The sequence below is a fragment of the Ursus arctos genome, unplaced genomic scaffold (assembly GCF_023065955.2).
Source record: "Ursus arctos isolate Adak ecotype North America unplaced genomic scaffold, UrsArc2.0 scaffold_12, whole genome shotgun sequence".
NCBI lineage: Eukaryota > Metazoa > Chordata > Mammalia > Carnivora > Ursidae > Ursus > Ursus arctos.
Genome location: NW_026622786.1, coordinates 35,035,584 through 35,052,033, shown reverse-complemented (window position 1 = coordinate 35,052,033; position 16,450 = coordinate 35,035,584). Strand labels below are relative to the sequence as shown.

The following is a 16,450-nucleotide window of genomic DNA, read 5'->3' as shown; positions in this document are numbered from 1 at the left end:
CAAGTCGTCTTAATTAAGAGAACAGACTCCACAGGAAATACAGCTGCCATTCCTCTAGGAAACCACATGGTGTCATCAGCACACCATGAATAACTGCTACACGTCAATAAACCATTTTAAACACCAAGGTGAAGTAAATTTTTAGGAACAAGATTCCAGTCAGGACTTTCTCACTAGATTAATCCTATCCCACATTTGTGCACTATTAGGGAATATACTAAGCCATCAAATTATTTTTATGGTTTCAAAAGAAATGACTCTTCGCAGTCTTTTGCCAAATGAATGGACACACATTTAAAGTCAACTATTTGCCTTTCCCTATTTCCAAGGAGCTCTACCTGCTGCATATTAAAAGAAAATTATTCCATGTCTTCTAAATTGTGAAAATATTCTATTCCTAATTGCTATATTATAAAGATCTAGGATGAAAAATGGGTTAAAATATCTTTGGGATACTTTTCAGAGAACTAAAATGTAATTTAAATTTTTGTAAAGACCTATTATAACAAATTGACTCAACAGAGTCAAAACTAAAATATTAAATGAGATTTATGTTGCCGAACTGAGTTCATTATCTTTGTACTCCAAAAAGAACCTTGTGAAACCTAAATCCCAGAACTAAATTCTGATCCCCCTAATTACTTACTGCCTTAAATTCCAAAATTGTGTGTTAGAAGGAAGGTAGAAAAATCAGTAACCTAATGCAACTTGTTGTAATTATTTCTAAACAGTAGGGTTTTTGTAAAGTAATTTAACCTCAAAGTATTAGGAGAATGTCATGGTAAAATCTTAAGATTTTAGTCTTATATTCTCTAAATTATCATATGAAAATTGTTAAAATTAACTTTAAAAAAATTACTTAATATTTCATTTTTAAACTGAAGAAAATTTTTTCAAAAATTTCCCCAACTGCTATTTGAGGCCATAATTAAAACTTGTGTAAGATAAATTGTGATAGATGATTACCTGAGGTGTTAAATCACATGTATTCTATTGTATTTACCATGACAGGGTAACGCAGTATCAACTTTAGTTCATCTGTAATGCCCTAAGACACCCATGCAAACCACACAGGGAATCCATGGGGGAAAGCGCTTAAAAGCACATGCAGGAGGGGAAAGGACAAAATTTATATCCTGCATAAGCCTGCTTAATGTCCCCGTACTGGGCTAAAGGTTTTCATCCTTGAAGGAAAACAAACCAAAACAAAAACAAAACAAAACACCCCAAGAGCAGGCTTGAAATATGCCACAGGTTGCAAACATCTGCCATGAATGGTTAAGGAGAGCAAAAGCAAGCAGAAATTTAACACCGATTTCCTCACACTCAATGGGGGTTATCATTGTACACTTCTCTTCTCCAAGTGAGAACACTGTTTCTTTTCCTTTGGCAAAAATAATGACAATAGATCCAGTTAGCTTGTGACATGTCATAGTGACTTCAAGTTCTTATTTCAAAGAGACTGTGAGGCTTCCAGAAGAATATTAAAACCACTGAGATTAAACCAAAATATTCCCCTTAATGACACTGCTAAAAAAACTGCACAACAAGAATGTTACTTGGTTTTCTAAACATCAAAAAGCTAAGTAACTGATTTTAAAGTTGTTACCATTAGTGACAAACACAAAAATAATAAACATTTACTGACTGCCTACTAAATGTATGTATTTATGTGTAGATGTAGAAAACAGACAGGAATACTATATCCCAAAATATTAATAATGGTTTCAGTGCTTTTAAATTATTTTAATTTTTTTCCTTTGTATTTTACAAATTTTCCACAGTAACAGAAATTAACTATATAACGGGAAAGATTTTTAAAGTAATTCAAGCTCTATAAACCCTTCCTAGATTCGTATTAGAGAGAGAGAGCATTTCTATCTTGGGATTTAGAACCAAACCTTTAGATGGGCCAGACATCTTAAGATTTGCCTCAGATATGCATTACCCATGGCAACGCTTAAATTGAATTCTTCCAAAACCACCAAATTCCACAACTAAGGAAGGACTTTATAGTTGTTCATTAATTTTATCACTTAAACTATAAAAATGACTGAATATTTAGAACCTTTATGTATTCTTTTAATTTATCATTTTCTGCTTCCTTTTTATGAATTTGGAGCTGTAATCGTTCATGTACTACTTTCACTGATTGTGAAAAACGGTTTGCTTTCAAAGCATTTGCCTGTAACAGAGAAAACAAAAAGAGACGCGTCATTTGATATAATTCTGCACAATGTTTAACCTTATCCATATTTAGACATGATTTAAAGTTGATAAAAGGCGAGACACCACTGTACATTAACCGTGAGCCCCACTGTAAACTGTATATAAAACTCTAGGGCTATTTTCTCCTTCCCCCTTTTATTTAATCACTCCTGATAATCTCCTTTTAAAAAGTCCTACCTATCCTAAGTAAATTATACCTAAAATGCTCCTACAAACACTAAAATTTCTTAATTTATACTAAAATTGAATTATAAATTTATTCGTAGTTCCTTATAGTGATTTATGCCAACTACCCTGACTTAAATACCATAAAAATCTTTTAAAAAGAAGCTTCAAAAAAAAACTTGTAAAATATCTAAATAACGTAAAAACACTTCTGTGTCTATTTCTGAGGATATGGGGACGAGGATAGAAAGAAGGAAAAGAGAGAGTCAATATCAAGAAAATATGATGAATTAAGTTCAAAATTTGCCTACCTTTTCATTCTGAAACAAACAAGAAAGCTCTTGAATATAGGTCTCCTTTTCAAGTACCTTCTTCTTAAGATTCTTCAGCAAATAATAATGTAAGAGTTAGAAATATCACAATTTGGATAATGTTGGCTAATTTTATAAAACCAAGCAGCATATAAATAAAAAATCTCAGAGTAGACACAAAGTGTAAAAAGACTTACGGTATTTTCACTTTCATTATCAGTTATCTTCTCTAACATGCTGGATAAACTGTCCCCTACCTATGAAAAAAAGATGTTATAAATCACAATTGACAAACATACTTCTCTACATATAAAAAGTAGAAAGAGGAATAAGAAATTATTCCTTGAGAAATTAATATGGGTAACTATTATGAACAGTTCAGATTTTTAAAAAAGTCATCAGATGGATTTTTGCCTAAGTGTTCCAAATCATCTTTTGTCCACAGCTTATGAAATTATGTACTAATTTCTAAATAACACCCCCAGTACAAGCCAATGACAAAAAAACCACAAAAATCTTGTATACAAAAGAAGCTCACCGTGCTGCTTATAAATAGGTAAAAAATATAAACAACCTTCATTCTAGCAAGTAAGAGTTTTTTAAAAGAATCACAGCACATTAGTAAAAGAATTCTAGGTAGACATTTTAAATGAGAACACAGAAAAATGTTTATTCACTTTGAGGGTCATACTCCTGCTTGAGAATGTGAAAAGCTACGAATTCCTTTCACCCAAAAGCACTGATGCCATGTACATCTAATGCAAAGCTGCACACAATTTCAGAGGCCTCATGGACTGCATGAAGCCCACTCTTGGACTCCAGATGGACACAGTGCAATTGCTTGGCATACATATATTTTCATTTCTCTTGGGTATAAACAACTTGTAAATAAATATTCACAGCAGCTTTATGCCTAACAGCCAAAAAGTGAAGCACCCTAAATATCCATCAACTGAGGAATAGACAAATAAAAATGGAATAGCCATACAACAAAATACTATTCAGCAATAAAGAGGAATAAAGCACTCACGTGTGCTACAACATGGATGAACCTTGAAGGCGCTATATTAAATGAAAGGCGGTTATGAAGAACTACATTTTATATGGATCTATTTAGATGAAATGTCCAGAATCAGCACATTCATAAAAACAGAAAGTAGATAATAGGGTAAAGAGAGGTGGGTGGGGTTGGGAGGTAGGCAACTTCTAAAGGACCTGGGGTTTCTTTTTGTGGTGCAAACGCTCTAACATTGACTGTGGTGATTGCTGCACAGTTCTGCAAATACACTAAAAATCACTGAATTGTACACTTCAAATGGGTGAATTGTATGGTATGTGAGTTATCTCTCAACAAACTGTGAGCCCCCAAAGATAAATGTATGAATACAATGGTTCAAAGGAGCTTAAAATATAAGAAAATTTTATTGTAATCAGCTGAAATGAAATACAACAGATAATGAAAAATTTTGAGATTGTATTTTCTGCAAAAACATGCTGCTTTCATGTAGAACTCTGTGAAACACTGAGAGTAAGGGTTAGTTTAATGACTGCCATTCCAAACAAAAATTCAAGAATTATTTCCATTTCGAATATACCAATAATTCAATTTCTACAGTTTCAGAAATAGCAAATCCTTCAAGTGAGAAATATATCTATTAAATTAGTGCTTCGGGGTCCTTACTTGTTGGTATTCTGTCTTTCTCAGGAGATGTTCCAAAGCTTGTTTTACATGCTTAAAAGTGTCTAATTCTTTTGTTAATATTTCCTTCTGTTTAGAAATCTTCTTCAAATTGGATGCAAAAAGATTAGCCTGACAAAATGTAAGAATCACATATGCATTTTAAGATACAGCATTAAAAATTTTTTTAAAAGATACAGCATTAAGACATTTTAAAATACAGCATTGCTATTATCAAAGAATACTTTATTCCAGTAACAAAATCATTTTTGCATACAGTAAGAGTAAATTTTGCCAAGTTTATTAATAGTACATTAAAGTACATTGTACCTTAAAATAATGAAATCAAAATAAGGGCTTAAACCCTGAAGTATTTCAGGCATTTATTTTAATGAAACTAATAGAATACAATCTATTTTTTGTCTCTAACTCAAACTTTAGTAACACAGGTTTCTGTTCCATACAACACTATGGAAAATAGATATATTTCATCTCTTAGAATATTTTAGTTTAAATTCACTCTTTAAAAAGTTGACTCTCTAGCTCAACTTCAGGTAAGTCAAGCACCAAGGTATATACTTTGAGCTTAGCCTCTTATCAAGTGCATGCCTGAGATTATCTCTGAAGAAAAGAATTGCAGCTAATGACACAGGAGACTGATAAACCTGCAATTTTTTATATCAAGTACTAGTATGTGAGCATAACTACATTAAGATATAAGACCGTAGTTAGTGCATTCTGAGTATTATGCTGTCCATTTTATCAGATGTTCATAAGTCAGGTACTCACATTTTCAAAACTAATCTCGTCAACGGTATCCTTAAATAACGGCAAAAATAATTCTACAGAACAGGATGCCGACTCAGCTTCCTTAAATGTTGCTTCCAGGTCAGTCTTTTCATTTAGGATGTCCTGCTTTAGACTAATCAGATATGCACAAATAAAATTTAAGTTAAACCTGTCACATAAACTAGTTACACTTTTTATGCAAATATAGCACAGCATAACTAAATATTATAGGTCCACCAATTGCTCTCCAAAATATAACAGTAAATTGTCACTGAAAATGTATGAAATTTTTCCTATACTCCCCTATTTTCTATACTTTATACAGAAAAACAGTTTTTAAAACGTTTAGATTTGTAAAACACCAAAACCACCAACAGCAATGCTTCACTGTGCTACTTGTCACTGTTCAACATCTCTTTTCAGGTTTGTAAAATGATTTGTGTGAATGTGTTTATGTCTTTACTTCCCTTTCTTCTTCCTGCTCCAAACCCAAAAGATTTCTTTCTAGATCTTATTCCCAAATGCTTTCTTGAAATTTCCTGTTCTTCACAAAAGAAATTCTTCCAGAAGAACAAATAAGCTAGACAAATGGAACACAAAAAAACCAAAGCTCTCCAGATCTCAAAAATCCTTCACACCTGGTTTTATAATACATTATCATCATTCAAAACAAAACTATTACTATTTGCCTTCTTGATTACCTAAACTGTGTATCACTGTAAGAGCTCTCTGGTCACATTTTTACATCCTGAAATCAGGATGCTTCTTGTAATCTTTGTTAGTTAGGAAGCAGTCCTGAGCTCTTTCCTGCACAAGCCCAGAACTTAAAGGGGTCCAATGCTTTCAAGAATACCCCAGAGATGGGGTGTAGCACATTTTAACCCCTAGGAATGGAGGGTCATAGAGGGATTGAAGGAGCTGGTGAAGTAGGAATGTTTAGCAACATTCCAGAAGCAAGACTCCCAATATAGGCTTACTGGATATTGTAAGAGCCCAGAACCAAAATAAGTTTTCTTTCAGTTAAAGATGCTCCTTAGCAATGCCCATCACCAATACTCTCAAGAGCAAGGACAACTGAGTCAAAAAGTGACTCAGAAGAGTTGGATTTTGAGTCTAAAAAAATTTTAAGAATACCCTACTTTATTTCACTCACATTTTATTTTTATATAAGCATAGAGTTATTTGAAGTCAAAAATCTATGTATAATTAAGTTTGAAGGAGCTTTTTCAATATTTATAAATAAAATAAATCATAAGAAAGCATTGTATCTTTCTTCAACAGGCAGATTTTTTTCTTTCTTTACAAAACGTAATATAATGGCTCATCAACAACTGATGGGATCTTAGAGGCTATGTCAGAAAGCAGACTATGTTCCTAATTACTGCTGGCTTAACGTGATGGGTATAAGATGTGGCTAAAAATGACAGTTGTCCATTATTAAAAACCATGGGCAGAAGAAAGTCAAGAATGGTTATATATTACCAAATATCACTGTCATTTACAAGCTAAATAGAAGCTGGACTATACTATCAATGGTGACAATAACAGTGTTTTAAGACTGTCATTTTGGGGGATGCGTCAGTGGCTCAGTTGGTTAAGCGTCTGCCTTCAGCTTAGGTCATGGTCCCCGGGTCCTGGGATCAAGCCCTGCATCAGGCTCCCTGCTCCGTGGGGAGCCTGCTGCTCCCTCTGCTTGTGTTCTCTCTCTCTCTCTCTCAAATAAATAAAATCTTAAAAAAAAAAAAAAAAGACTGTCACCTTGGTGAGCAATGAGTCATATAAATAGCAAGTGTATTGACTGTCATTTTGGTGAGCAATGAGTCATATAAATAGCAAGTGTATTCCCTATTTTTTTAAAGATTTTATTTATTTATTTAGGCAGAGGGGGAAAGGGGGAGAGAAGATCTCAAGCAGACTCCCCACTGAGCGTGGAGCCCAACACGGGGCTCAATCCCACAAACCTGAGATCATGACCTGACTGAAATCAAGAATTGAATACTAAACCGACTGAACCACTCAGGCACCCCATGTATTCCCTATTCTAAAAGAGAGAGCAAAATATGACAGGTATTTGTTATATAGCAATATTCCAAATGACAGTGAATTAGTAGTCATCAACTACATTTCCAATATTCCATAGTATTTCTATTTTCATTTACCTTAGCTATCAGGCTTAATACTTTAATAATTCTCAATAGATAAGGCTTTCATTTTTATTTGCTTTAAGATTCAAAAAAAAATTGCCCAGTTCTGCTAAATGAGTACTGATTTGTAATCATGGTTAAATAAATATATGAACTGCTAGATCTGAAGAAGATACTCTTGAAAGAATGCTGTATTTGATTCAAACAATTCACAGTATGGACAAAACATGAAATGCTGAAATCAGAAAATCAGATATCCCCTGCTATTATTGAGAATACCAGCTGAGATGACTTTCACTGGCAGCCTGTGGTAAACGTTCATCCTCTGGTGTACTTGAAAAATGAGAACATGTTTCTTCTGAATGACTTTCATCAACTGCAGGCTTCTCCATGAATTTGATAAATGGATTTATAGGTGGCTTCCACAACTTTTCCTCATACACTGAAAGCTAGGAAATATTTTAGTTATTAAACTTATCATTTCAATAGGTTCTTTTTTCTGTCATTACCCTATAAAATAAAAATCCTAAACATGTAAAAAATAATATTTTACAAAGTAGAAATTATAACTGCTACTCATTGTGATACTAATTCAAAAAGTATCAAAATTGCATTGCACAACCATTCAACAATTACCAATTCCACGGTTTCCAAAAGGCCTATTATTTTCTACATAACCACAGAATGTAGAAATTTTTATTAATCTATTTCTTGAAGTATTATAATATCTTAATCCAGTCAAACTAGAAAATAAAAAAAAAAACTTGGTTAACTCTCGTCGTCAATTTCACTATATCTACCCAATAGGAAATGTATGTTATGTATGCCTAGAATAGAAATTTCATATATCTCTCAACGTATTTGGCAACGATAGCTACAAGAAGATTAAGTTATTCTTTTGAAAGTGGACCTTACAAAATTAAATTAATTTATTCCTATTTCCCAGCTCAATCTAGGATATTCTTTGGTGATAACGAATAGACATGATAATACTTCTAAGTTTTACTAAACAACTGCTTTCACCCAAACTCAGAGATGTCATTTTTTAAACAGGAATACTCATGAATTTCTTCAGAACTGTTCCATTTTAAATAATTAATTAGTACTTTAGCAATCATTAAGGGTGTGTTTTCACAACTCTAACATATGGTAACATGGCTCCCTGACTTCATTTTATATTTATACAAAATCAAATGTTATACTTAAGATCTTCTGCACTTTTTCAGAGATATGTTACCTCTTTGTAATTTATTTTTACAAACCTGTATTATACAACACATTTGTTCAAGAATTTTCAATACTTTTAAGTATATGTGAAGAAATTTATAGGGTGAAAATTACCTGTATTTCTAAATGACACTTTGAAAGGGTCTGTAAAAATGCATTTATTTTTGTCTGAAGGTTCTATACATTACAGAAACAAATATTTAGGATATAGACCAATGAAAAGCATGATCATATTTTGAAATACCAGCAACTCACGTACAAATGCAACTGCTAACTAACCTACAGATATCTAAGATGATCTACTTGAATGCTGCAAATATGAAACATCTGTTAATAGGACATAACGATATTTTGAGCTACCCGAAGTCTGAAAGAATTAAAAAGAGACGGATACAAAAAATCAAATGAAAAACCAAACCTAAGAGTGAAGAAGAATATGATATGGATAAACCACTGCAATCAACAGTACCACCATCTACTGATCTGTTTGGTTCCAAAAGCCACCCCACTCACAGAAGAACTGGAATTTACCTTTCATTTATTCACTTGTTTAAAATGTGTTGCTTTGCACACTGGAATCTCAAGAAAGAATACCTTATTTACATTTGAATCCTTAGGACCTACAAGCCTTGTAAAAGCTAAGCCATTAATTGAAGGAGAGGACTCAAGGCTTAGAGCAGTTAATGTGATGAATAAAGGCAGTTGCTTTTTACTTATTCACTTCATTGATTCATCTTTTGGTGGAATCATTAAAAGAAAAATGTTTCCGATATTTTGAATCAAAGTTCAAAAAATAAATGTAAGAGGATTAGGGATCTTCAACTGGTAGGCATATTTCATAAGATTCAGTTTGATACCAGTATTTTAAATGAGTTCTTACTTGGCTCTGTGGGTTGTTGGCAGTTATTTATACAATTTTTCTAAAAGCTTTATCACAGGATGAAATACTACATTTTTCTGCTTCATCACCTGTAAAAAGTAACTGTGCCTTATCTTACAGGGTAAACAAATAAAATTAACACATTGTAAAAACAGAGATCTTAGAATGACTCTTAGTCCAACATTCAAAAATGTTATCTTCATTACTGATTCCTCAAAACATAGAGAGTTATATAAGACAAGTCTCAGATATATCCATAGAAATTATCAACAATTATATTCTTACAATCTAGAAATATTTTCCAGGATAAAAAACTGTTCAGAGGTTCCCAGGCACTCCACTGTTTCTGTGTTGTGACAATACTACAATGAAAAACGTATGTGTGCTAAACAACAATTTTCTTTAGCATAAAAAGTCTTACCTTTACAAAATTTTCTATCTTTTTAGTGAACCAAATGTATTCTTCTACGGAAAAGCAGATGTTTCACAAGAAAATGTTTTCAATTACATGGAATATACTGCCAATTGACAAATATTCTTCTGTACAACTTGGTGGTGAAACAACGACACACATTCTGCATACATATTTAATAACCAAACCCCTAAAGATTAGCAATTTAAATATATTTCAATGTTTAAAGAATTAAATTTCCTATACAGAGATGACTTTACCAGTCCCCTGTCTAAAAGGCATGTACTTAAAAGTTTTTTCCAGGCGTGGTCACGGTTTACGCTGACCCAGCTACACTCACTAAAGTATGTTCCATTTTGGCCAACAAGCATTTGAGGGATGGCTGTTCAGGGACTGTAATGCTGGCCATGGTCAGAGAAAAGAAAGATCCCAGTTCATGTCCTTCCTTAGCATCTAGCTTGCTCTATGTAAACAGACCAGCTGCAGACAAATATGTATTTAAAACTAATCTCTCTGAAGAGAAAAGCATAAGTATCTCACAGATTTCAATTTGTTTTGCCAAACATTAATTCTTAGAAAACAAGCTCCCATTGGCTTCAAACAAAAGCACACAGCTTCTCCTGAAAAACTCACTGAAATACTCAGCAAAGAACACAAAGTAGATACAGGAATGCCGCTCGTCTCTCTCACTATTCTTCACACTAGTCAAAGTTTACTAAAGAACTGTAGAGTCCTGCAGAACAAATGTGTGACAAAAAGGCAGAGAAAAAGGCATTCTAGGTAGAGGGTCAAGTACAAGCAAGAGGAAAGAATCATGAAGGGCCATGATTTGCAAGGGCAAATGGCAAAGGATGAGACTGGACACAATGAAGTGGTCACTGTAGGCCAAGCTCAAAAGCTTGAATTTTTTCCTAAAGGTTAAGACAGACCATTAAATCATTATAAGCAGGATAATAACAGATCAAAAGTTCATCTTTAAAGGATAAATTCAGTGATATTTTGGAGAATGGATCAGGCATATGGAGGGGAGAAGAGTAGAAGCAGTGAAACCAGTTATTAGGGTGCCAGAGAGATGAAATTCTAGCGTTCTTTACCTAGAAAAAAAATCAAGAAGAAATCAAGAGGTGTTTCCACGTGATAAAAAACTTGAAAAAAAATGAAGGAATTAGAATAGCAAGAGATCAGTACAGAAAGTGACCAAATATAACACCTCATTTACCCATGACCACCTGAATGGATTGCTCCACATACCTGTTACAGAAAATAAAAGCTTATCCCTTTAAGTACCAAAATTAACTTATGAGCTTGAAGAAAATCTCCTGAAAGTATTCTTTCTTCTTTCTCAAACAGAGTACAGGTAGCCTGAACTTAATTTAACCTTTCCTTGATGACCCAGAGGCAGCACATCAAAATGAACCTCTGGGCCAGACTCACCAGTTCTTAATCCTTAGGGCCCCTTGACGTGGGCAACGCTTAGCCACAGCCGGCCTTAGTTGCCTCTTCTACATAATGAGAAAAACCATTGCCAGCCAAAGCTGTGGGGAGGTTTGAACAGAATGAAGTAGCACTTACAGGTGGGGTTTTTTGTTTGTTTGATTTTTTTTTTTTTTTTTTTTTTAATTTAGGGTCCCTTTGGCTCATTGTTGGGGCTGCTTTCCCACCAGGTCTTCTCTTTAAATTTTTTCATCTTAAAAAAAAAAAATCATACTGAATCAATCACCATTCCTTAAATTACTTGCAGGCCTGACTTATGTGTATAAAACCAACTTTTCAAAACAATTCTTTCAAGATCTGTTCTTACCAGAATCATTACAAATCATCTTCAAAGTAGTCATAAGTCGAGTACTACTAAACCACAGTCCAAGGGAAAACAACGGATTTCCAAAAGAAATGAGCTCAGTGGGTAAATGTCAACCTCATTGCTATACTCAGCTCCTTGGGTCTCATTAATTTATACAATATAAACAACGCCACTTTCTCATACCTTTGGGTTTTTTGGATACAAAAACCGTATTATTTATACACATCAAACATGAAAGTAGAAGAAAGAGAAGCAGAAAATGGATACCTAGCTGTTAAAAAATTAGGAATATGACCATGACATTCTTACTCTAAGCAAAAGGGAAGCAAACTAATCTTAAAAACAGGTTTTCTGTGATTTGTTCCTTTAACGAAGTGGTGTTTAAAACTAATCTAAGAAGCTCATTAATTCAAAAACACCTGAAACCTTACTATGGGTGAGGTGACAGGGAAACTTTGTCTCCGAAATAGACATCCTAAATACCAGCCCCAGTGTGGCTATGGTTTTCTCAATCAACAAGTGCCCCTTACTACCTATACTCAAAATCTGACATTGGTTTACTTAATCTCTTTTATTACAACCACTCCAAAGTGACTATTAATGTCCTCACTTTTCAGATAAGGAAACTGAAGCCAGGAAAGTGAAGTGACCGGTCCAAGGCCACACACTTGAAGAGTTTCCTATGGAGTCTGGAAACCTAGAAGGAACCTGGAGGACTTAATTTCCGAGGCTTCCCACAGTATTCTCCACTAAAGGAGCCCCAGGGCCTACCACGCCCGGGTATAGTATATGGTGTTCCCTTAAAAGCCAGCGAAATGAGCAAAAGAAAACTGTTTCAGAAGGAGACGCCGCCATGCCCGGGCCGCCGGATAAGGACTTCGTTGTGGACCAGCCCATCAACTAAGATCTACCCTAGGGTCCTGGGGACCACACCCTCCCTAGGAGTACAAGCCTCGCCGCCTTTTTCACATGCCGGGCAGTCAACTCTGGGGGAAGTGGCAGGTATGGGTAGAAAGGGGATGAGGTCTAGCTCTGGGTGGACGTGAAGGCGTTTCACTTCCGGGACCCACCGCAGCCCCGACCACCACAACCCCTAACTGCTTCCGCGATAACCGCAAGGAAACTGTCCGAGCTCCAGCTTCCCCCTCTCCCAAGGGCGTGCCTACGCCCCGACCGCTGCGTCAGCACACCGCCGTGACGTCAGCCCGCCGCCGCTCCGCTGTGGAAGAGGTCCAAAGGGGCCGCAAAATGACGCTCAGCGAACGTTAGTGGAAACCACGGCCAGCGTACCTGTGCTCTCCAGCCCTGGGTCGGCTAGGTCAGAGCGGGACGCAGGGGGCAGTGCCGCAGGTGAAAGCTATAAAGGAAGCCAAGGGGCGCGAGGTGGCAAGCAGGCGAATTCCTAGAACTGCTAGCGATGGAAGAGTGCCCGCCCAGGTGCAAGCAGGACAAAAGGGGAGCTAGTAACCATCAAGCGGCTTCTCTGGCAACGGCCGCCCCGCCCCTTCCGTCGGGTTGCAGCCGACGCAGCCAATTGGCCGGGCTAGGGAAACCAAGGACCCGCGTCTGTTGCTATTGGCGGGAGTGAGAGGGCGGGGCCGGGGAGAGGCGCTTTGTCTTTCAGTTGCTGGTCTGGGTAAACTTTTCCCGCCCGCCGTTCAAACCTTTTGTTTTACGGAAAAGGCCTCACTTGTGCGTGGTTACCAAAAATCTTAACTGAGCTCTACCTAGAAAGGGAAATAAGACCGATAGATTTCGAATGTTCTGACAGTTGGCCTGGAAGTGCCCTGCTTTTGCTTTTTAAAGGGGGCATTTGAAAAAGCCCAAGCAACCGCTACTAAAGGAACCTTGTTTTAAATATATGGTATTGCTGTTTGGCTGAGATCTTCCCTAGGCCTCCTTCCCTCTGTTAAATTAGGGAGCTGGATGGTGATCTCCAAGGCGCCTTTCAGATTTCAAATTCTTTGCATCTGTACTACAGCCAGCTAGTATGATTTATACACTCCTGAACAAGCAAGGCAAGATTTTATTTGGAAAATAAAATACTATCCACCTCAACTTAATATTCGTGTTAAGAATTGTGCACCATGTGAAATTCTTAAATAGAGCAATTATCAGCTGAGCAATTTAGCCATGACATGGCATACCTCATTATTGGTTTTACTAAAGAACATTTTCCATTGATTACAGCAAAGCTTTTTTTTTTTTTCCAGTGCTGATTGTCCAGCAAAAAGTTCATGGCAGTTAAAAGTTCATTCATAACGAACATATAACTTTCATATATGCAAATGCTGAAAAGCAGTGGGGACTGGATCCATCATCTCTTACTGATGGATCATGACCTCTGGCAAGTCAATTAACTTCACTACTCTGGGCTAGTCCTCTCGTTTAAGAAAAAAAAAAGAGAGGTGGACATGTGGAATTGGGGCAAGGAAAGTAATTTTGAGGGTCTTTCCAGCACTTACCTGGAATTCTACTAACCTTACTAGTTTGTCATAAGAAAATTAATTGTACACAGAAGTTAGGCTTCTCTTTAGAAAAATACTTACTTTAATTGCATCAGTGTGAGATATAACCATTTTTATAAGACATGCAAAGGGAAAAACAGTCACAAAATCTCAAGATGATTATATCAGATTCTCAAACTGACTATTTGAACTGTCCAGTTAAATATGGCATCTCTCATATTCTAAATCTAATATGTTCTAATCCAAATTTGAAATCTGTTCTAATCTAAATTTGAAATCTGGTAGGATAGTGAATTTTTGGGTAGAAAGATCCCTTATTTTATATTATTTAAATGGAAAAAAATTCATCCACCCCAACCAAAAATGTTAATCAATTTCCCCAAATATCATTAAATACTTGACTACCTATGAAATAATACATCAAGGATTTCCTCATAATTTAAAGCAGAGACCGACATACTTTTTCTGTAAAAATCCACATAGTAAATATTTTAGATTTTGTGGATTATACAGTCTCTGCCATATTTAACTCTGCCATTGATGGAAAAACATTGCCACAGAGGATACATAAACACATGGCTTGGCTATGTTTCAATAAAACTTTATTTACAAAAATAGATACCAGGGTAGATTTGGCCCACAGGACAGAGTATCCAGACCTCTGATATAAAACATTTAAAACGAGTACCTCATAAATATTAAACTCATTAGTGGTATATTTGTGTGTAGCAGATGCAAGATGTAATGCTGAGTAGTAATTTTGTTTTCCTTCCTCATGGGAATAAGTATATACTGTAATGTAAAAGTAGCAAGCAATAAAATAGTAGTTTAAAGATACATGATGAATGCAAATAAAATTTAGCAAAATAAAAAAGCAATTTAAAAAATAGTTTGGTTGGGGCGCCTGGGTGGCATAGCGGTTAAGCGTCTGCCTTCGGCTCAGGGCGTGATCCCGGCGTTCTGGGATCGAGCCCCACATCAGGCTCCTCCGCTATGAGCCTGCTTCTTCCTCTCCCACTCCCCCTGCTTGTGTTCCCTCTCTCGCTGGCTGTCTCTATCTCTGTCAAATAAATAAATAAAATCTTTAAAAAAAAAATAGTTTGGTTGTGTAATAAATTATTTTCATAGAGTTTATCCCCCACTCTGAGTTGCATGTGTTCTTTCCAACATGTTTTGGTTTTCTTTTGCTGTTTTAACGAATTTAGTGGTTTAAAACAACAAGCATTTTATTTGTTGATGATTCTGCGGTGAGAAATTCAGGCAGGGTTCAGCTGGGTGGGTTTTTTCCTCCATGTGGCAAATAACTGCTGTCTCTCATCAAGTTGCAACCAGATAGCTACCGAGGCTGGAATACCCAAGATTGTATGTTTGGTGACTAGGTGGGCTCAGTTGGAAGGCTAAAGCCTCTTTCACCCTATCCATGTGGCTGTGTGTGTGGCCAACTTGAGCTGTTTTTCATGGCAGGTGTGTTCCATGAGTGAGTGTCCCAGGTAGCAAAAGAAGAAGCTGCAGATCTAAGGCTACACAAGTTACACAGAACCACTTCTGCTGCATTTTGCTACCTAAAATATATCAGAGAGCCAGCCCAAATACAAGAGAAAAACTAAAAGATTCCACCTCTTGATGGGACTGTGTCAGTTAAAGTCACATTGCGTCTATGGAAACACAGTTTTCTACACAAGGCATTAAGGTATGTGCTATTTCCTGATCATCAGGTTCTGCCGGCACAATACAATCAATGTAGTAGACAAAACAATGTCCCATAAGGTGATGAAATGATCATGGTCTCTGAGAACTAAAGAACTAACATAGCTCTTATGGAAAGCAATAAATTCTCTCACGTTCTCTCACTTCCAAATAAAAATCAGACAACTTCAGCTGTTCTACACATATTAGGATGAATAAAAGACATTTGCTGGAGTGATATCTGCATACTAGGTGGTAGGAATTGTACTTATTCACCTGATAAAAAGACTACATCTGGATCAACATTTTAGATGACCCATTCATCTTCTACCCAGGCCAAATAGAAGGTTAAATGGGAGTGTGGTGAGAATCACCACGCCTGCATCTTTCAAGTCTTTGATGGTGGCATTAATCACTAGAATTCCCCTAGAAATATGGTATAGGACTTAGGTTAACTTTTTCAGTAGAAAAGGCCCATTCCAGGACCTACCAATTGACCTTCCTGTTACAATAGCCATGAATCAAAAAGCAATGTTGAGATGCTGTAAATCTCCATTAAGGTGATGTTCAGCTCTCTCTTCATCAGATCTAGCAATTTTTCATTATTATACATCAAGTAAGATCTTAGTAGGCTGTCCATTTCAATTACAGGGATACCAT

The 16,450-nt window shown here is 36.0% G+C and overlaps 1 protein-coding gene across 1 annotated transcript in view; it reads right to left on the bottom strand.

The window, feature by feature from the left end:
• The window catches only part of ODF2L (outer dense fiber of sperm tails 2 like), a 294,695-nt gene that overhangs the window by 21,531 nt on the left and 256,714 nt on the right, over positions 1 to 16,450 (bottom strand). The window contains exons 9-14 of the mRNA XM_057310504.1: positions 7,596 to 7,765; positions 5,173 to 5,305; positions 4,387 to 4,515; positions 2,903 to 2,962; positions 2,706 to 2,777; positions 2,069 to 2,185 (exon numbers count right to left, since the gene is read on the bottom strand). Coding sequence (XP_057166487.1) covers positions 2,069 to 2,185; positions 2,706 to 2,777; positions 2,903 to 2,962; positions 4,387 to 4,515; positions 5,173 to 5,305; positions 7,596 to 7,765 — 681 coding nt within the window. The remainder of the gene's footprint in view (positions 1 to 2,068; positions 2,186 to 2,705; positions 2,778 to 2,902; positions 2,963 to 4,386; positions 4,516 to 5,172; positions 5,306 to 7,595; positions 7,766 to 16,450) is intronic.